The 22212-nt window shown below is 40.2% G+C and overlaps 1 protein-coding gene across 2 annotated transcripts in view; it reads left to right on the forward strand.

Moving 5' to 3' along the window:
- TBCA (tubulin folding cofactor A) overlaps positions 1-21428 on the forward strand; it is a 37489-nt gene extending 16061 nt beyond the window's left edge. The window contains exons 2-4 of one of the 2 annotated variants that reach the window (XM_068423475.1): positions 6901-7006; positions 17108-17194; positions 20243-21428. In XM_068423475.1, coding sequence (XP_068279576.1) covers positions 6901-7006; positions 17108-17194; positions 20243-20323 — 274 coding nt within the window. In that variant the 3' untranslated portion in view covers positions 20324-21428. The remainder of the gene's footprint in view (positions 1-6900; positions 7007-17107; positions 17195-20242) is intronic. The other variant, XM_068423476.1, reaches the window with a different exon arrangement.
- Positions 21429-22212: the final 784 nt, after the last annotated feature.

The raw sequence follows: 22212 nt of genomic DNA on the forward strand, positions 1-22212 counted from the left end.
GGTCACAGAGCTGACAATATTTCTTAACACAGTGTGCCTTATAATGTATAGAACTTTTTGGTGATAAATTTTTGGTTTATTTGCAGAGCTGTTACAGAATCACAGAATCACAGAATCAACCAGGTTGGAAGAGACCTCAGGGATCATAGAGTCCAACCGTTGCCCTGACACCACCCTGTCAACTAGACCATGGCACTAAGTGCCATGTCCAGTCTTTTCTTAAACACATCCAGAGATGGTGACTCCACCACCTCCCTGGGCTGCCCATTCCAATGTCTAATAACCCTTTCTGAAAAGAAATTCTTCCTAATGTCCAACCTGAACCTCCCCTGGCGAAGCTTGAGGCTGTGTCCTCTTGTTCTATCTCTAGTTGCCCGGGAGAAGAGGCCAGCTCCCACTTCACTACAACCTCCCTTCAGGTAGTTGTAGACTGCAATAAGGTCACCTCTGAGCCTCCTCTTCTCCAGGCTAAACAACCCCAGCTCCCTCAGCCGTTCCTCGTAGGACAGACCCTCCAGACCCTTCACCAGCTTGGTCGCCCTCCTCTGGACTCGCTCCAACACCTCAACATCTTTCTTGAAGTGTGGGGCCCAGAACTGAACACAGTACTCAATATGCAGCCTCACCAGTGCCGAGTACAGAGGGATGATCACTTCCCTAGACCGGCTGGCTACAGTATTCCTAATAGAGGCCAGGATGCCATTGGCCTTCTTGGCCACCTGGGCACACTGCTGGCTCGTGTTTAGCCAGCTGTCGATCAGCACCCCCAGGTCTCTTTCCACCGGGCCGCTTTCTAACCACTCTTCCCCCAGCCTGTAGAGCTGCATGGGGTTGTTGTGGCCGAAGTGTAAGACCCGGCACTTGTTCTTGTTGAACCTCATGCTGTTGGTCTCGGCCCATCTATCTAACCTGTCCAGATCCCTCTGTAGGGCCTTCCTACCCTCCAGCAGATGGACACTCCCACCCAGCTTGGTGTCATCTGCAAATTTACTGGGGGTGCACTCAATCCCTACGTCTAGATCATCTATAAAGATATTGAACAGCACCGGCCCCAGAACTGAGCCCTGGGGAACACCGGGGGCTGGATGCAGTATGCAGGATTTTGTATAGCTGAAATACGGCTAACCATAGGGTTTCAGATGGGTACCACGTGACAGACTGTTTAAAAACAAGATGATATTTTAAGGATCTGTCTATTGTAGAATAAAGGCTTATTACACATATATACTTGTATATATGTGTAATATACAAGTTATGTGTATATATGTGTAGTATGCAAGTATAACTATGATGAGAAGTAATCTACGTTGGTGCCTTTTTTATTTTGGATTCTTCTAGTTAAAAGTTAAAGTTACTGTAGCTTTTATTTCTTATGACATTGTAGAATGTCTGCTAAAGTTATGCCTGTAGTGGTTTTTATTGTTGCAGGTTTTTTCATCTATAAATGAACCATGTACTTGAAATGTAGCAAATTATGGTCTGGCTTTTTCTGGTACCTACTGAGCTATTCCTACTCTGTTCCCTGTGTATGATCACACCATATATAAAGATTCTGGTTTAATATCCATTTTAATCTTTTTGAAAAACCAAACCAAACAAACCCAAAACAAACAAACAACCCACAAGAAAACCCAAACGAAAAACCCAACCCAGAATCTTGTTTCTAGGTAGACACTGAGAACCTACCAAGCCTTGTACAGTCCACTAACTATTATCCGCTGCTGTTGTTTCATGTGGGCACCAGTGATACAGCCAGGAGCAGTGTGAGAAGTATCAAGAAGGATCACAGAGCCCTGGGAGTGGCAGTAAAGGACTCTGGAGCACAGGTAGTTTTTTCATCAGTCCTCCCAGTCAAAGGGAAGGAGTTTGAAAGGGCCAGGTGAATCACGTGAATCAACAAATGGTTACAGGACTGGTGCCACAGCCAGGGGTTCGGCTACTTAGACCATGGGACTTGCTTTGAGAAAACTGGTCTGATGGGGGTCCATCTGTCAGAGATGGGGAGTACCATCTTAGGTCATAGGCTTGCCAAGCTGGTGAAGAGGGCTTTAAACTAAAGTTGCTGGTGAAGGGAAACCTCAATCCATCCCACTACTACCAGTTTGATGCTAGTGCCAGAAATAGATGCCCTGAGCCTGGAGAAGGATCGCAGCTCAGCAGGAGAGCACCTGAAGAGCAGCACAAAGGAATCCCAGACAGTAAGTCAGCTTCATCAGGGGCCCAACTTAAATGCCTCTATGCAAACAGACTTAGTAAGGGGAATAAACAAGAGGAGTTAGAGACATGTGCATGCCTGCAGGTCTGTGATCTTACTGGCATCACTGAGAGGTGGTGGGATGGCTCCTGTGACTGGAGTGTTGGAATGGAAGGGTACAGGCTCTTTAGGAAGGACAGGCAGGGAAGACGAGGAGGGAATGTTGCCCTCTATGTTAATGACCAGCTGGAGTGAGTGGAGCTCTGCCTGGGGATGGAGGAGGAGCCAACAGAGCTTATGGGTCAGGATGAAAGAGAGGGCAGGGACAGGTGACATTATAGTGGGGGTCTGCTACAGGCCACCTAACGAGGAAGACTGAGTGGATGAGGACATCTACAGACAGATAGGTGTAGCCTTACATTCATAAGCCCTGGTCCTCATGGGGAACTTCAGCCACCCTGATATCTGTTGGAGGAACAACACAGCTGGGCACAAGCAATCCAGGAGGTTCCTGGAATGTGTTGATGATAACTTCCTTCTCCAAGTGATAGAAGAGCCAATGAGGGGAGGTGCCATGCTGGACCTTGTTCTCATCAGCAAGGAGGGGCTGTTGGGGAATGTGAAACTCAAGGGCAGCCTTGCTGCAGTGACCATGGAATGGTGGAGTTGAAGATCCATAGGGCAGCGAGGAGGGCACACAGCAAGCTCACTACCCTGGACTTCAGGAGAGCAGACTTTGGCCTCTTCAGGGACCTGCTTGGTAGAGTACCATGGGATAAAACCCTGGAGGGAAGAGGGGCCGAAGAAAGCTGGTTAACATTCAGCTCAGGAGTGATGCATCCCAACAAAGAGGAAGTCAGGCAAAAACACCAGGAGGCCTGCATGGATGAACAAGGAGGTCCTGGACAAACTTGGCCACAAGAAGGTAGCCTACAGAGGGTGGAAGCAAGGGCAGGTAGCCTGGGAGGAATACAGAGAAATTGTCCAAGCAGCCAGGGATCAGGTTAGGAAAGCTAAAGCCCTGATAGAATTAAATCTGGCCAGGGATGTCAAGGGCAACAAGAAAAGCTTCTATAGGTACGTCAGTGATAAAAGGAAGACTAGGGAAAATGTGGGCCCTCTCTGGAAGAAAATGGGAGACCTGGTTACCTGGGATATGGAGAAGGCTGAGATAGTCAGTGACTTTTTTGCCTCAGTCTTCACCGGCAAGTGCTCAAGCCACACCACCCAAGTTGCATAAGGCAGGCACTGGGAGAATGAAGTACTGCCCACTGTAGAAGAAGATCAGGTTTGAGACCATCTAAGGAATCTGAAGGTGCACAAGTCCATGGGACCTGATGAGGTGCATCCGCAGGTCCTGAGGGAACTGGCGGATGAAGTTGCTAAGCTGCTATCCATCATTTTTGAGCAGTTGTAGCAGTCTGGTGAAGTCCCCACTGACTGGAAAAGGGCAAACATAACCCCCATCTTCAAGAAGGGAAAAAAGGAAGACCCGGGGAACTACAGGCCAGTCAGTCTCACCTCTGTGCCTGGAAAGATCATGGAGCAGATCGTCCTGGAAACTATGCTAAGGCACGTGGAAATCAAGGAGGTGATTGGTGACAGCCAGCACAGCTTCACTGAGGGCAAATCATGCCTGACAAATCTGGTGGCCTTCTGCGACGGGGTTACAGCGCTGGTGGATAAGGGAAGAGCAACTGATGTCATCTACATGGACTTGTGCAAAGCATCTGACACTGTCCCACATGACATCCTTGTCTCTAAATTGGAGAGACATGGACTTGACAGATGGATCACTCGGTGGATAAGGAATTGGCTGGATGGTCGCACTCAAAGAGTTGCGGTCAACACCTCGATGTCCAGGTGGAGACCAGTGACAGGTGGTGTGCCCCAGGGGTCAGTATTGGGACCGGTCCTGTTTAACATCTTTGCTGGCGACACGGACAGTGGTATTGAGTGCGCCCTCAGCAAGTTTGCTGACAACACCAAGCTGTGTGGTGCAGTTGACACGCTGCAGGGAAGGGATGCCATCCAGAGGGACCTTGAGAGGTGGGCCCATGCGAACCGCATGAAGTTCAGCAAGGCTAAGTGAAAGGTCCTGCACATGGGTCAGGGCAATCCCAAGCACAAATACAGGCTGGGTAGAGAATGGATTGAGAGCAGCCCTGAGGAGAGGACTTTTGGTTGATGGTTGATGAGAAGCTCAACATGAGCCAGCAATGTGCACTTGCAGCCCAGAAAGCCAAACCATGTCCTGGGCTGCATCAAAAGAAGCATGGCCAGCAGGTTGAGGGAGGTGATTCTGCCCCTCTACTCCGCTCTCATGTGACCTTACCTGGAGTCAGCACAAGGTTTCACCTTCTGCTGAAATGTTTAAGAGGTGATCAAGGGGTAGTATTGCTCCATTATAAAATTTCACTTTCCTTTTGAAAGCAAGCTCTTGATTTAATTTAGCATCTCCCCAAGCTACATATTCAGTAGAAATGGCTTCATGATATCTAGAGGAAGGTTCTAGTACAGGAAATGTTTTCAAATCAAAACTTCTTAATAGCATTAAATGTCAGCATCCCAATCTTATGAATGATAAATGGAACATTAAATTAGACAACTCTGATTACAGAACAGAGCACAGTGGAAAATTTGTCACAGAAAACTGTCTCATATTTCAGATTTCATGTGTTTCCTTTTTTTTGAAAGCAGAATGTTTCAAGTTCTGATGCTGAAATGTACAATTACTACAGAAATAGAAACAGGTAGTTAAATACACATAGAGTTCTTAAGGATCCAGATATAAGAAAGGTGGGCAAAATATCAAGTTAAATTTAGTTCTAAACTAGGCCACACCACACATTCCTTTCCTCTTTGATAAAAGTAAGCAAACTTGAATAGCAGTCAGTTTGAAAAGTTAGTGTGCAGAGGGAGATGTCAATGTGAAAACATGATGTGAAAACATAAGTAATGATAAACATCGTGCCTTCTGTTTCAGCTAAAAGTTAAAATAAATAAAAATGCTGGGTTTAGCGATGGAAGTTGCCTTAGTTTCAATGGCATACACACTTCAGTAAGTGAATCAACATAAAAATTGCATTTAATCATATCTCTCTCCCTGTGCTCCTCAAGTGAATTTGCTGTTCTCATTCAAAAAAAAAATCACCTGTCTCACAGGTTAAATTTAACTTTTTTGGAACCTAAAAATAGGAAACCAATAATACTGTCTGGAGTTAAATCAAGTAATCTTGATCAAACCATTAACTCATCCTCTATTAAATCAATATTTGCTGATGCTAATACCACAGCTAGTTCCAGCAGTTGGAATTACAGCCACTGATTTAGTGTCTTTATTATTAGTAATTAGGCTGCTGTCTTTCCCCAGTACTAATTCTCAAAGCTAATACTTGGCTGACTTCTAGAAACTGGCCTAGATGATACCTAATATATGCTCTACATGCTGTTAAAGCTGACCTCTCTGGTGGTGTGACTCCATGATGGTTGAAACGAGTTCAGGTCTGTGTTGCCACAGCTCAACTTAGATCAACTGTTGTGGAGCCACAGCTTAAGGCTATTTTAGCAAAACAATTTTTGATTATGTAAACTCTAACAAAAGCAGGGAGAGTTCCTGCTGTTGCAATATCAGTATATTCTCTTTGGAATTTTTCTCAAGATATTACTGCGGTGCTGTTTTTGTGGCAGCTTCAGTTCACAAAAGATTCTTGTCACACCAGCACCATTCTGTCCATCCTCAGCAGCACTTTTAGTAGCGCACTTAACTGTGACAAATTAGGAATTAATTTGCTGTGATGTGCTAACGTGACCATAATGCTCTCTACTAGACCTTTATTTATTCTCTTTTAATTTGTGTAATATATTCTTTGCTTCTTGCATCTGATTGCGTTCTTTTGGCTTTTAAGTTCTCCTTAAACAATCTTATATAGGCTGATCTGATGCTTATTCTTGCTTCCTTTGGGGAAGGATTTTCTTTGGCACACTGTCAGGTTTGCAATAGCATTTCAGTGTTTGTTTTGGTCCTGAATTAGCTGATCAGAAATACTTTGTTATTCTCAAGATCCTGAAGGATGTTTTGGTTCAGACCTAGCATTATGTAATCCAACATATAATGCAGGTGCAGTGGTGTTACTTAGTAGTGAATAGGAAAGAGGAAAGACCACATGACTGTAACAGCCAGTATAAGTCACTTGGAAAACGATCAGAACCTGGATGATGTTGAGAAAGTTGCAAATGCTGATGTAAAAGCCGATGATAACAGTGTTGTCTTTGCAGACATCTTAATATTGTTTGTTTTGGCTACCTATGATGTGAGGACTTTCTTGAGATAGATAGCTTTCTTCTCTGTACTACTGTCTTTATTAGCAGTCATCCAGATCTACAAGGCAGCTTATCTGTTTCTGTTATTTATTTGAAATGATGTATCAATATATAGTTTTTTTTAGGATACTCTATATGGATAAGCCCACACAGAATCTTTAAAAATATTTTTAATTTAGGTTATTCTCGTAAGAATCATTATATATAATAGCTAAATTCAGCATTTCCTAGATGCAGTTTTTTGCAGTGGGTAAAAACTTTTTTTAATAAAACTGTGTATTATCTTATAAGGCTGCAGCTTTCAGGGCAGTTTTTTTGTTATCAATGGTGTAACTTTTTACTGTAATAGTCGAGATTAACACAACCACTTGGTTTAATTGCAGATTGGCAAAAGAAAAAGTTATGTATGAAAAAGAAGCAAAACAGCAAGAAGAAAAGATTGAAAAAATGAAAGCTGAAGCATGTGATGATTATGGAATTAAGAAGCAGGTAAACTATCCTAAAACTTGTTCTATAAGATCCTTCTTTGCTTTCATTTAATCATAGTCATCCTTAAATAAGGGCATCTCCTGTACTTTTTCCAGACTCCTGTTATATAAATACTAGACTAAAATCTTGTCAATTATAAAAGTCATAATAAGCATTTGTAGAAACTTCCTTTACTCCAGAACTGTTAAATTACAAGGAGACTGCATATGGATTACTTAGCACTTGGTGTCAGGATGGTGTCAGGATGGCTATCACTCACTAACAGTGTGTATGAGGCTGTCATTTTTCTTTCTCAGAAATACAAGAACCTGAAAATACACGGTCTGGATGTATTTAGGTAAATGAAGTGCTTGCTGGTAAGTGCAGATGTTACAGTGAAGTGAAAATGCTTGATAGTTAATATGAAGATGAAACATTTCAACTCTTGAATATACTAGTATCCCTTTGGTAAAATCACGGACCTCAAAGAGCAAGCAATGGATATGCAGCGGCTCCTTCAATGGGTATGCTGCTTCACTACAAAGCAGCTGCTAGAGTTTGTAGTGAGTCACTGACTAGCAAGGTGTATGCTGTAGTTTCATCTGCTCAAGAGTATGGTTTAGTGTCACTATTACAATATGATTAAATTTTTCTTGGAAGGTTTCCCAGAAAGGACAGTGGTTGCAGACAGTGGGTACATGCCCTTTTGGAAGGAGGAGTGTCAAGTTTTGTTCTCACTGAGAGAAGGCTTCGGTTTGAGAGATTTGTGTTTATTTACAGAAGTGTGGCATGTCTGTGTTTAACTGTGGCCTTATATTCTTTCAACTAAATATGTGATCTTTTTAACTATGTTTTTTTCCCAGATGTTTTCTCTTAAATCTTCACAGAAACCGAAACTGTAAATTAAAATTATATTCACTTGTTTCAATATTCTAGTGGCCTCATGTTATGAAACCTAACCTACTGATCTCCCATTTTCATTGTTCAAAATTGCACAATGGAAGAATAGGTTAAACAAAACTCAAATATAAAAATTAATGAAAAAAAGACAGGAGAAAGCCCTTTTAGAACAGGCTAAAGCAACTTTTTAGTGAGTTCAGATTTCAGTTCGTGCATATATGTCCTGCATTGGTTTCATTATGCCATGGGAAAGAAATACAAATAAAGAATTTGTATACAAATAAAGAATTGTATTTATAGAGCTGAGCTGTGTTCTGCCTCACCACAGACTGAGACTCTAAGATCCTACAAAATAGTATTTCTGAAGATCCACTGCTGCTAACAAGAACTAATGAATGCAATTCCCATTTTTAGTGTCCCCCATTCATCAGATTATTTGACTGCACCGTGGTATTTCCACAGTGACCTGCAAGATATCATCAAAGTCAAAACCAGTGGAGGCTGTGAACTTCTGCTGTGAAATGAAATGTTACACAGTACTTGAAGTATTCTCAGAGACCAATGACAAAAGCCTTCATAGAGAACAGTCTTGATTCATTCAGAAATTGCCTGATCCACTTTGAAGGCAATCAGTTCCTCCAATGACATCTTCACGTCTTGTTACTTTAGTGTACTTTGCATTCTGGAAATTATTAATATTTTAGGTTTTGAAGAATTTGGAGGCTCAGAAAGAATATGCACACTTTTCATAGGATCAAATCTGTTATTCTGAATAAAATTATACCAGGAGAGTTTGCTCAGGACCATATTTTGGATAGATTTAATACTTTGAGATGTTCTTCAGGAAAAATATCTGAAGTTACACATTTTAAGAATTGCTTTTAGTTAATAATTCCTAATCTGAATAACTCTATTTATTTAAAAATATAGTTGTAGTCTTTATTTCAGTAATGAAAAGTAACATTTGGGGGACGAGAATGAATTCAATCACTTGAGACTAGGAAAATAATGTTAACTATTATTTTAGCTGAGGTATCAGCTAAATCAGATATGTATGTACAAATCAATCCAGAGTTCAGGGAGGGATGCTTAAAAAGCTTAAAAGCATTACTTACCTCTTCATGTACTACTATTCTCATTTAGCATTCTAGTTACGACTCTGCAGTAGAATATATGGTTTAACAGTACAGAAGTGACTATGGAAAATTTTACTTTAAAATTAATAATGCCATTCCTACAGTGTATGTAGACTTCAGGGTGTGTCTGGTCTGTAAGGAGGGATCAGTCCCTTTGCAGAATAATAGTTAGGGTTTGACTCAATATTTTTCTCCTAATTCCTTATGCAGTGGGGCAGCTTGTGGTTCCTGTGAACTCAAGTGATCTCTAGCTGAGGCAGTGACCAGCTACCAGCTGGGGTAGTTGGCAGTTGTTAGATAATAGCCTTCACTTGCACTGTCCAGAAGGACTTTTTAAATGAGGAGCAGATTCAATATCGGAGAAATAAAAAGGACAGTTTTTGTGCAGTGCTTGTATATGCTGACCAAGATTGTAATTCGAAGGCCCCATTGTAGGGAGAGAGAAGACTTTGTTACAGTAACCCAGGATAGTTCCTTTCCTCCCATCTGAATATGTAGAATCCCAAGCATGTTTCATCTCATTGTCACAGTAACCCAGGATAGTTTGCTTCCTCCCTTATCTGCCCCCACCTTTGCACAGGCACCAGCATGATGGTAGATCTTGGAATTAGGACAACAGCACCTGCAGTACATCAGCAAGTTCACTAATGAGCAAAACAGGCTATTGCATATGTATGACATGTTAATCAGTGCAAGTTTTACTATCCACTCCTGCCATCCTTTCTTTGAGCTTCACTGCTGAGCAGGGCTCTGCTGCATCAGGTTGCCATTTCGATTAGCGTCAGTGTCCCAGGGCTCCCACCGTGGTCACACTATGCTTTCAGTAAAGCCAGAGCTTTCACACACTGAGTGTCGTGCCTCATCCCTGAGGGGTCCACATCTGCTTTTCACCTATAACACCCGTATAATTACCGTTGTCCTGGGTGCAGCTTGTATTTGCACTACTTGCTGTGTCTTGACTCATGTACTTCAGCTGAATCTGAGCTGAGGGAAGAACTACTTGTGATTGATAGGTGTATATCACAGGGAAAGAATCTCTAGCATTATGGGACAAGGAAGCCCTTCTTTTTCCATCACTTAAAGCTTATTAAAAAAAAAAAAATCACTGCTATCGTCTGGTTTTTGTCTACAAAAGGCAGATGAGAAAATTAGAATTTAGGGGAAAGCTTATAACAATTAATTTGAGTCAAACTGGCAGAGAAAACATAACAAATGAAGAGCAGTATTTGGAAAAAAAATAAGGCTACAAACCAAATATTTTTATATCTCAAAATCACACTATCTTCAACCATGAGACTTATAGGAAAAAGAGTTAAGTAATTTAATAAAATACTAAATTGAAATCTATCTTATTAAAATCTGAACTATTTATACAAAATTTATCAGGTTTGTAGAAGTTAGAAAAAAAAAATTATAAGACTTTTGATGTATTCTACCAGGTGAAAATTCTGCATACAGTTTCTGTAGAGGGTCATGAAGAACCCTGACTGGTAGCAGCAAGTAGTGCAATTGTACCTCCATGTGGATTTTTTCATAATGAAGCCTCAGTTTCTACACCGTTGTAATGATTCTCAGTATATGAAGACTTTACACAGAGCTTCATAATACTTCATCTGTAACAGAAACTTTTCACACTGTGATCACTCATGAGTGCAGACTAATGATAGGAACCAGTAGTTTTATGTATTTCTGTGGTTGTTGATGTGTCTTGTACATAAATAAACATCCTTTCGCAGCTGATGCTTTTATCTTGAGGCTTGTGAGTGTGCGAAAAGCCTGAGACATCTACTCCTTGTTTCCTCTCAGTGGGATTGTAGACATAATCTGGAGTTTTTATTAATGGTCAGCATTGTTACTGATTAATGACAAATTTTCATTTTTTAAAAAGTTATCCTACAGTTCCAAATTACTTCTTGAGTAATATAATTTCTAGGTGAATTAAAAATCCAATGGATTTAACATAGTTTAATATCTGCCTGCCAAAGAGTACATAAAGTACACCTTGCTAACACACAGTTTTTTGTAAGTATTAGTGAAAGCGGTAGTATTTCTCTTGCTTTGTTGAGTGAAAGGTAGAGTATCTCCTGAAACAGCTAAAAAGAAATATATTTTGAAACTATTGGAAGATGAGAATTTGCTTTTAATCTTGTTACTGGAGGAGTTCTCACTGAAAGGAACACTGTAATGTTCCGTAACTTTTTCATTTTTAAATGTCTATTTAGCCTCAAAGACATACTCTGGTTAGCTTAGTTGGCTTTTTGCATTTTTACCTCTTTGCACCCCCCACCTGACTGGTTCAAACAGAGTTTCATTCTTCTCAATAATCAAGTACAGTAAGATTACATGAAACATACAGTTTCACTTCAGTCTGATTATTTTAATTTTTTTTTTTCCCTAAGTATAGATGATCTTTGCTTAATAATCTGAACTCTAGCTCTAGTTGCTTAGGTAAAGAGGCAGTGGAAATGCTAATGAAGAGTCTAGTGCTCCCCCTTATGTATTTGAACAGTGTCCTTAACAAGTACAGTTTGATTCCTTAAAAGCTAGCAACTTGGAATTCTCTGTACCAAGTACAGAATAATATTCCTAACATACAACTGGCTATCAAACTTTGGTTTTGTTTACTAATGTGCTTTCTGAAAGAGACCAAATGACAAAAAATCATTACTGTGATCTTCCTTTTCCCCCTCTGTTTTCCAAAGGCTGTCTTGCTTTTTATCTAGGCAGGTGTAAGTACCTGTCCTGGTTTGGATTCCAGACTTTATGCTGAAGATAAAAGGCACTCCTGCAGTTTTTGGAATAAGTTAATATGGCAACTTTGCTATGGTAGAAAAGACCTGCCACCAAGATGGGACATGATTCATTTCTTCTTCAGCTGGGCTCACTTTTCCTGTGCTGTAAAGGGAGAAAAAAAAATCTGGACTTGACTTTTCTGCCTTCTATCTAGGGAACTTCCTATGTCTGTTCTGCTTCCAGTTTTAGCACAACTATTTCCCCACGTATTCCATCTCCACAAAATAGATGTGGGATTCCTCCCAAACCTTCAAGCTTATTCTAAAACATCTCCTAACCAGCCTGCTACCTTACAGCAAAGCATGCATTACATTAAACGTGGATTCAGGATCTATATCTTATCTCAACAAACAACCAAAAAACCCCAGCCCTCTCTCAGCCTCTCCCCCAAGCTTAACCTCCCCCACAAGAAGTTGGGTGGGGGGCAGAGAGAAAATTTGGCTATTTGTTCTAACAAGGTTGAGCCATTCTTGTTGGGGAAGCAAGTCTTTTGTCAGTGTTTTCTTTACACCACTCCCAAAGAAACCTCTTCATTTAGATGTTTACCACCTCTCACCTGTTTACAGGGTGAGGTTTATACTTGCATCAACATGGATCTGCTCAGGTAGAATTTTTGTTGCTGGAAGGAAGAGTGCTGCCTGCTGATTAAATGACAACTTTCTGTAATGGATAATTCTGTTATTATCCTCTAATTTAATTTTAAGGGAGTAATATCTGTAATTTATAATACAGCGTATTTAATGATTTTTTTTTTTCCATGGAGGACATGGAGTTTTGCTTCTGTCCTCTGAAAAGTATCTCAGTTTTTTTAGCTTCAAGTCATGTGGTGTTCTCCCTCCACCTCCTGCTGCTGACAATGAAGAAAACCTGACAGTTGTACCTTAGTAGAAAACAGCCACTGACAAACTGTTTTCCAGAAAGACCAAAGGAACATTTCTGCCTTTTATGTCCTAAAGTGATCTGCTTTAGAAGAAACCAGATTAGCCCTCACCTGAGAGGAGCTGCAGAGAAAGCTGACTTGAAATACTGAGGCATTAGATCTGGAGAGTTTTATCCTCCTCCAGCTTTCTTGCTACACATGGTAGGTGGTTCGTGGTTGATACATGGCCATTTCATTTTTTTAAATGCTTAAGCACTATAGAAACAATGTTCTCCAGTTCTTTACTGCAAGCTTTTCTGTGTGGTCCTCCAGAAGTGTTTTGATCAATGTATTTGACAACTCACCTATAACAGACTGCGGTGTGGTGTTGTATCCTGTATTTGTGGATAGCTCAAGCTTCTTTTGGGCCTGCTATGTGGAAAAAAAACAAGTTGCTTCAAAGGAAGCAGAACTAATAAAACTTGGTTTCCTACAGTTTTTGTGTATATTTGGGCTTTTTTCCCTCCATATTTACCTTAATGCCGTATCTTCTCTGAGTTACTACATTTCCTACGCCCAGCTTTCTCGTACATCACCTATGCTGTTCTGCTACTCCCAACTTCCCCTTGCCACCATCCTGGCCCAGCACACTGTGCCTTTATAATCCCTGGTTACCAGTGAGGCAAGAATTAATACCATGCTGTGGATTTAAGTTACAAGTATGTTGATTAGCCAACCAGTAGCCTTAGCATGACTGTTTACTTTGTGCTACAGTCTCTTCCTTAGTAGGATTATTAATTTTAGAACCATTGGTGTTCACCATACTTAGAGACGGCCTTTTTTCTTTTGTGTCTCTCTCCTTCCATCAGATATGGCTGTAATTAGTCAGAGGATTCCAAGTGTTTTACAAACTTTCTGATGAAAAGTAGTTCAAACCAGCAGCACTTTTCTTAGCAAACTGAATTATTTGCAAGTCTTTTTCTTTTCCTCCCTACCATCTTTGAGTAGATCCATACCGATACAATTATCTGTGCAACAGTCAAAGGGCAAGTGATTATAAGGCAGTATTTAAAAGCATGAATATATATTTGTGTGTGTACATAATTGGTACATATATGACTCATGTTTTTTAGCCTCTCTCTTGTGTTTAGAACACTACTCCTGCCATATACAACATGTCACTATACCCTGTGACCCAGCAGTTTCTTAGGCTGTCCTCCTAAGATCAAGTAAAGACAGAGTGCCCTGTGGAGGTTTTCTTGTTGTTGTTTTCAAGTTATTTGTGGATCTGCATATTTCTCAGTCTCTTGGTTAGTTATTGGGTCAGCTGGGGAAAAAAAAAAAGAAAAAAACACCACCAAACTCTGCTTCCATCTTTTTGAAGCTGATAAAACTGTTGTCCCTGTTACACAATACATGTCAGGCTAAGCAAAATTGCTTCCTGTTGCAGAATACTTATTGACACTCATATGCAGTAATATTTATTTGTATTCTTAAATTATCAAAAATTTGCTTCAGTGTCAGTGCTTGCGTGATCCACAAAGTAGAGAATCTGCCTTATGTAAGCAGCTCTGATCTGCCTAAAGTTGAAACAGTAGCTTTGAACTTTTGTTGTGGGACCTGCTAAAAATCAAATTTGCTTATGTTTAAAGCCTTGGGCATTACCTCCTCAGCTGTTTCTCACAGAGTTGTGTTTGGCCTTTGTGCTTATTTTGAATGTGTAAAGTAATTGTCTGATTTTAGTTATGGTGCCCTTCCACTTAAGCAATTGGTAGGTGGATCTGTGTGTTTGCATCTGTTCTGCTTTATCTGTCACTGCAATCTGGAATTTATAGAAAACAGATGGAAGGCTACTGATAGTGCATTATGCACACCAGTTCTTTGACATCTGATCCAATTTACGAAAAATCCACATCGCGTTTAGTAAATAGGCTATATACACGCCAACAGTTAGAGAGCTCCATCACATCTGAGGAAACGGCTTTCTTTTGAAAGATGCCAGACAGCTCCCTTAGTAGAAACACCTTCAGCCCTGAAAGACAACTGACTAGAAGTGTGGTGGGTTGAAGAGATTTGTTTAACTGGCTTTTTCAGTACACTTAAAGGAAAGGGGATGTCATCCCCACTGTAGCCACAGTAGCTCTTTTAGTCCTATGTGCACTTACTGACAACAAATTCAATTTGCTTCTCCCTGTACATATTTTTGTGCTTTACTGCTTTTGTCTTAACACTGTTTAGATGCACTTCAGTTACTCCAGTTTTTTAATACTTCTGTTTGGCATTGTAATCACAGAAACCTTGCAGATATTTATGGTTCTTTGCAAAGTTACGTTGGTTTCATGTAGTAACTTCCTCTGTGACCTGCTTATAATTTAAACTCCTTAGAGTTCACTCAGAAAGTTTGATAGAATTTTGATAGAATTTGGAGAGCAAACCTTAAAAAATTCCAGTCCTAAAGCTTGTCTAATTATTTGAGCTTTTGACTTTGCTTTATTATATACATTTGTAGCACTAAATGGTCTATCTGGGATTATCAGCATTACTTGAAAAAATGTGGTTTATGCAGAAGTTATCAAAGTTTGCATAGGTAGTTTGGTAATCTACTAATACCGGTTCCACAAAATTCCTGTTCCAGTCTCCAGCTGTTTGCACCTCATGAATATAGTTCCAGGATTTATCATCCTTCTGTGTTTTATTTATTATTGCATAACTGCAGGCAAATTTAAATAAAACTCAGGTACCCCTTTGGATCTCAGACAAATTCTGTGTTGAACAGAGTGATTGGGTTAGTTTTGTTCTTTTCTTACAGCAGCCAGGACTACAGCTTACAGATTCTAGATTTATGTGCCTTCCCAGATCGTTTATTGACTGACATATATCAAAGAAGTTACTACTTTTCATTTCATCTACCAGTTTTACAATACACAACTATTTAGCAATTCTGGCCCAAGGAAGTCATTACTGGATATTCTCACCCCTGTAGGTATTCTTTATAGAACAAATTTCTACTACATAAAGCAGAAGGCATCATCTCATGCAGTTTATGGCATACCTCATTCTATGAAAGTTACAAACCTTTATTCATTCACTGCTGAAAGTGTAATATGTAGAGTTCTTAGTCTTATTTTTAATACAGTCCAACACTGAATGCTTAAAAGAAAAGTGATAATACCAATGCGGACTAGAACTTCGGGGTGCTTCACTGTTTTTTTTAAACATTTGTCACCCATCTTTGCTTCATTAAAGTAGACAGGTTTTGCCCTAGATTCTCTGAAAGAAAATCAGAAACAAAGTTTTAAACGCCTTTCTTTCAAAAATTACTTGAACTAAGAACTTAAATATATTTGACACTTAAAACCATGGTGATAATGTCTTACTACATAAGGCCTTCCTGTATGCATAAATACATTCTTAGCTATAGCTTCTCTTCCCTTTTACAATGACCCTTTGGTACAGCAGCATTAATACTGAAAGGAGAATACAGCATAGGAATGACAGAATGAAGTAAGCCATTTAAAGGGAACACCTTCTCTTGAGGTTATCCTGAATGCGGAAGAGGTTTCATATTTAAATATCTAACAAATTTTCATTTCTAAATAGGTTTGACATTACTGAACAACTCTGCATACCTTTTCTTCTCAGTGGTTGGATTTCAGATCCAGAAATGTTCCATGAAAATAAATGTTCCCTTGTTTAAGTCTGAAGTTGTTCTCTGTAGGAGGAGGCAAGATGTTCACATTCAGTGGGGTGCCAGTTTAGTAATTTTGTTCAAAGTGCATGGTGAGAATCATCTTTCTCCTAAAAAGAAGCACAAGGATAAGTAATAACTTTTATGCATGATAAGCATCAAAAATATAAGCCTGCTGGTCTTTGCTTTTTATTTTTCCTTACCTTTGTCTTTCAGTCAAAGCCTCCTGCAGTGTGCACACAATGTGATCAATAACTCAATAACTTTTTTCATGCAGTAATTATCTCTGTGTGGTATTATCTGAACACTGTTTTTCTTTATTACCCAAAAGATGCAGGAGATATTTATATAACCAGCTGATCCCATTTTGGATGAAGCTGCTTCACGACAGCAGGAGAAAGTTTGTTTTAAATAGCCTTTTTAACAAATGCTGTATGGAAAGCTTACCAGGCAGTACTTTTTTTTTTTAAAGGGAAAAATTATTCTAAATACTCTTTTCCACTTAATACTTTATATTTAATTAAGCACAAAGTAAATGGAAGTGTCCTGTAAGTTAACAGAGTTTTAAGCGATTATGCTAAGTGGGTGTCTTCTAATAAAAAAGCTTATTCAGAAAATAGCTACAACTGTTCTGAAGTTCCTAGATGATGACTGGATTACTGATTTTTCAGAGTAAAGACTTATCTTAAAAAATAGTATTCTTATGTGGAATACTTTTTCATTTCATTACCTTCTAATTTTCACAGATCGAGATCTTACAAGAGTCACGAATGATGATTCCAGACTGCCAGCGCAGATTAGAAGTTGCACATGCAGATCTTACTCAACTACTAGTAAGTATAGCACCATAACCCACTGATCAAAAATGCTGCTGTTCCTTGATGAACTTGGATAAACATGCTTGTCCGCAGTGCAGTTGCAGCATATTAGAACTGGATTGAAAAATAACTTTTTATAGGTCCCAAGACTAGCATCCTATAACATACCAGTATGTCATTTTAGATAACTGTCTTTGCAGACTTGGTCTTCAGTCTATGAAAACTATGTGTGTTAGAATATTAGATGCTGTCTTTAATGGAATGTACACTCAACATACACTTAAATACTGAACTGGTAGAATGGACTTTGAAATCCTGTGCTAGTTACATGATCAGAAGAAATAGTTCACCTGCTTTAGGTAGTTTTCTAGATAATGTAGATGTATATAATATGCTTGTAGTAAACTGATAGTCAAAATACTTTGCTTGCTACTTTTATTATGCTATGGACAAGAAACAAGACAACTGAGCCTTACTGCTTTATGTTTTATTAGTGAAGTGAGCACTAGGGCCACATTTTTAAGATATGAATACCTGCAGGAATAAGTAGTATCTTGTACAAATAGATTCACTGAAACTATACTAAGTTTGGAGATCATCATGCTTATTTTAAAAGCTGCCTTCTCATCGAGAATTCAGCTACACATGTAAATGCTACTGTGAGGCTAAAAATACATAGCCTAAATTAAGCCCTAGACATATTTGCTGTCTCAAATGCAAATCCTTTCTCAACGGAAAACTCAAGGTGTCTTGTCCTCAGGTAGTATGCCTCTACTGTTTTCCAAAAGAAATGCTCAGTCTGGCAGGATTTAGGGTCCTTTTGTCATTCAACTAGTTACTTAACAGTTAGCTAGTCTAGATTTCAGTGGCATGCAGAAGTGGTGCTATTGATCCATACAGTGTGCTGTACAAACTTAAGGAATGGGGGGAGTTACTATTGTTGTTAAGAATTTGGAAGTCTTTAAGAGTTGCTTCCTGTGCTTAGCTCACCTTCAATGCTTTTAATAAAATCAACTGTATAGTAGTATGTTTTTTCAATTGTCAATCTGCTTAAGCTTTTTTGTAATGGTACTTTTGTTGTGAGGTTGTTACTGGTTTCAGTTACGCTGTCCTTGGTTTTAAATATTTAACAGAATAAAATAAAGGTATGTATAGGTCAAATCTGCTCAGACCTGACAGCCATTATCCTGGACCTTAAGTAGGACAAAAGAAAGTACCTGTGCTTTGAGTCATGTGGAAGTAATGTTTTCAATAATGAGATATCCCTTGTTTCGTAGAACCATAGAATGGTTTGGGTTGGAAGGGACCCTTAAGGTCATGTAGTCCCACCCCCCTGCATAAGCAGGAACATCTTCCACTAGATCAGGTTGCTCAGAGCCCCATCCAACCTAACCTTGAATGTCCAGTGATGGGGCATCTACCACCTCTCTGGGCAACCTGTTCCAGTGTCTCACCACCCTCATGTAAAAAATTTCTTCCTTATATCTAGTCTGAATCTACCCTCTTTTAATTTAAAACCATTACGCCTTGTCCTGTCACAACAGGCCCTACTAAAAAGTCTGTCCCATCTTTCTTACAAGCCCCCTTTAAATATTGAAAGGCTGCTATAAGGTATCCCCGGAGCCTTCTCTTCTCCAGGCTGAACAACCCCAACTCTCTCAGCCTGTCTTCACAGGAGAGGTGCTCCAGCCCTCTGATCATTTTTGTGGCCCTTCTCTGGACTCGCTTCAACAGCTCCATGTCCTTCTTATGCTGGGGACCCCAGAGCTGGATGCAGTACTCAAGGTGAAGTCTCACAAGAGTGGAGTAGAGGGGCAGAATAATCTCCTTCAACCTACTGGCCACTCTTCTTTTGATGCAGCCCAGGATACGGTTGGCTTTGTGGGCTGCAAGCACACATTGCCGGCTCACCTCCAGCCTTTCATCCACCAGTGCCTCCACGTCCTTCTGCTCAGGGCTGCTCTCAATCCCCTTAGCCCCCAGCCTGTATTGAGACTGGGGGTTGCCCCAGCCCAGGTGCAGGACCTTGCACTTGGCCTTGTTGAACCTCATGAGGTTCACATGGGCCCACTTCTTGAGCTTATGCAGGTCTCTCTGAATGGCATCGTGTCCCTCCAGCATGTCGACCGCACCACTCAGTGGTGTCATCTGCAAACTTGCTGAGGGTGCACTCAATCCCACTGTGTCATTGATGAAGATATTAAAACAGTTCTGGTCCCAGTACGGGCACCTGAGGACACCACTCATCACTGATCTCCATCGGACATTGAGCCATTGACCACTACTCTCTGGATGTGACCATCTGGCCAATTCCTTATCCACTGAATAGTCCTCCCATCAAATCCATATATCTCCGATTTAGAGAGTAGGATGTTGTGGGGGACCATGTCAAAGGCCTTACAGAAGTCCAGACAGATGACATCCGTAGCTCTTCCCTTGTCCACTGATGTAGTCACTCCATCATAGAAGGCCACTACGTTGGTCAGGCAAGACTTGCCCTTGGTGAAGCCATGCTACTTGTCTCGAATCACCTCCCTGTCCTCCACATGTCTTAGCATAGCTTCTAGGAGGATCTCTTCCATGATCTTCCCAGGCATAGAGGTGAGGCTGACAGGTCAGTAGTTCCCAGGGTTCTCCTTTCTACCCTATTTAAAATTGGGTGCAACGTTTCCCTTTTTCCAGTCACTGAGGACTTCACCTGACTGCCATGACTTTTCAAATATCATGGAGAGTGACTTGACAACTACATCAGCCAGTTCACTCAGGAGTCTGGAATGCATCTTGTCAGGTCCCATAGACTATGTTCAGGTTCCTCACGTGGTCACAAACCTTATCTTCTCTTACAGTGGGAGGGACTTTACTCCCCCATTCCCCTAGCTTGAGGTCCATCCACTTGAGAGGTGTGGGAAGAGAGGTTACCAGTGAAGACGGAGGCAAAAAAGTTGTTGAGTACCTCAGCCTTCTCCTCATCTGTTGCTGCCAGTTTTTTTATAGTTACCTTCTTAAGTTTAATCCCATGTCAATTACTTTCAAAGTACTCAAAAATTTTGTTTTTGATTCCAGGAAAATGAAAAAGAATTGGAAGAAGCTGAAGAGTATAAAGAAGCACGTTCCATACTGGAGTTGGTGAAGCTGGAAGCCTAGAAGTTTTTCAGTACTCTTTTTATATGCATTAGCACTGGGTCCATTCCACACTTTCATTTATTATGGCTCTATTACTATTGTTGACTTGCTAAGGTTACCTTTATGCAAACTGGCCTTTCTCTAACTGCAAGATGCATCAAATAAAGGATGTTTTGAAATATCTGTGTGTTCCATATTCAGGCAAAATAGAAACATTGCCAGTTCACCTCAGTTACAAAAAAGGAAAAATAAAGCCAATTTAATGTAAGCGTAATAGTGTAATAGCCAATAGAGAGAACTTAATCTGAACAATTCAGGCTAAGAAACAACGTTTACCTATGTAAGGAATGTGAGGGACCAATAAATACTTTAGAATGAAATAGAATCATAGAATGGTTTGGGTTGGAAGGGACCTTGAAGATTCATGTAGTTCCAACCCCCCTGCCATGGGCTTTAGAAGCACCTTATATTTGAGATAATTTCAAGCCATTATAGCATAACAATCTGTACTGAAAGAGGCGATGGACAAAATGACCCCTCAAAGTCACCCATCTTTTTTCTATGATGCAACTTATCTGTAATTTTATCAAGTTGTAATCCTTGTTTATCTTTGAGCCCAAGACAGAATTAAGAGCTGATTCAAAATCTTTCTCAATTTGCCTGGGGTTGATTTGTAGAGCCCAATTCACACAATTACCATTGATCAAAATTCTGTTACTTGAAAAAGTAACAGAATTTAGCAGCTGACTAGTATGCTGTCAGTTGGATCTGCTGGTAAGAGTTCTGGACTGAATGCTTTTCCTGAAAGCACCTTGGCCTAAGTGAGTTTTTTTTTTTTGAACAAAGCTCAAACCCCAGAAGATGAAAGAGAACAGGCAAGGGAACAATGCTTAATCTGCCTGAAAGACCATCAAAACATTATGTACAAAAGCTGTGGTTCTTTCAGAATAGCTTCTCTAAACAGCAAATAGTAAGCTCTGCTGATGAACAAGAAAGCTATTTACATTAGTTATTCTAGTGTGAAAGTGTTCTGGCATGTTCCTTAAAGGCAACACAAAGCACAGCATACCTTTTGTGTGGTGCTATATTGAATACTCTTAATAAAATTTTTTGTTAATTTGCCTGAGTTTGGGTGAACTGCAGTTTCAGTATCTCTATTTGTGTACCTTGAGCACATTGAGAGTAATGTCTACTTCATCACTCTTTAAGCAGTGCTGTGACAGACTACCAACACCACAAGATTTCTCATTGACGCAGAATGACCTACTTTTAAAGTGACCCCAGACTAGTACTAGACAGTGCTAAGAGGTGAAACCTTTTGTGACACTGCTACAATTTCATAAGAGTACATGCTCACCTTCCTACCAGCATTGTGTCCTATGCACCTAACTGCCAGACACTGCCCAGTTCACAGCACAAATGAACTGCTATTGAGGAGAACTTCTGTCTTTGAATACTCACTTCAGCCAGCTTCTTCTGTGGACCTTCACCAGGAAAGGTAGCTGAGTGGACAAAGCAGACTGCTTGTCTTAGGTGACTGGCTGCAGTCAGCTTAACAGTAACTCTGTGCTTGAAGCCATTGAGTGGAGTGTGGTGAATAAATGCTCAGCTGAAAAGGAGGTGTGGGGAGGTGTCAAGTCTGCTGGGCAAAGCAGAATTTAAAATAAAAAATACTCTTCCTCAGAAGAAAGAATACACACTTCTGGAAAACAAACCCACAGAAAAATGTGTAGTTGTCGAGTACCACAGGAAATGCAGGTCAACATGAAAGCCAAACAGAGGCGTGACCTATAGTGGCTGAAGGAAAGTAGCATTGTGATACGGCTTAAGTTGGCATTTAGAGTTAAAGGCACATGGGACTGAGTAGCTACCATATAAACCAGACTTCAGGGAAAAGTTTCTGGCTGCAA

The sequence above is a fragment of the Nyctibius grandis genome, chromosome Z, assembly GCF_013368605.1.
Source record: "Nyctibius grandis isolate bNycGra1 chromosome Z, bNycGra1.pri, whole genome shotgun sequence".
Taxonomy (NCBI): domain Eukaryota; kingdom Metazoa; phylum Chordata; class Aves; order Nyctibiiformes; family Nyctibiidae; genus Nyctibius; species Nyctibius grandis.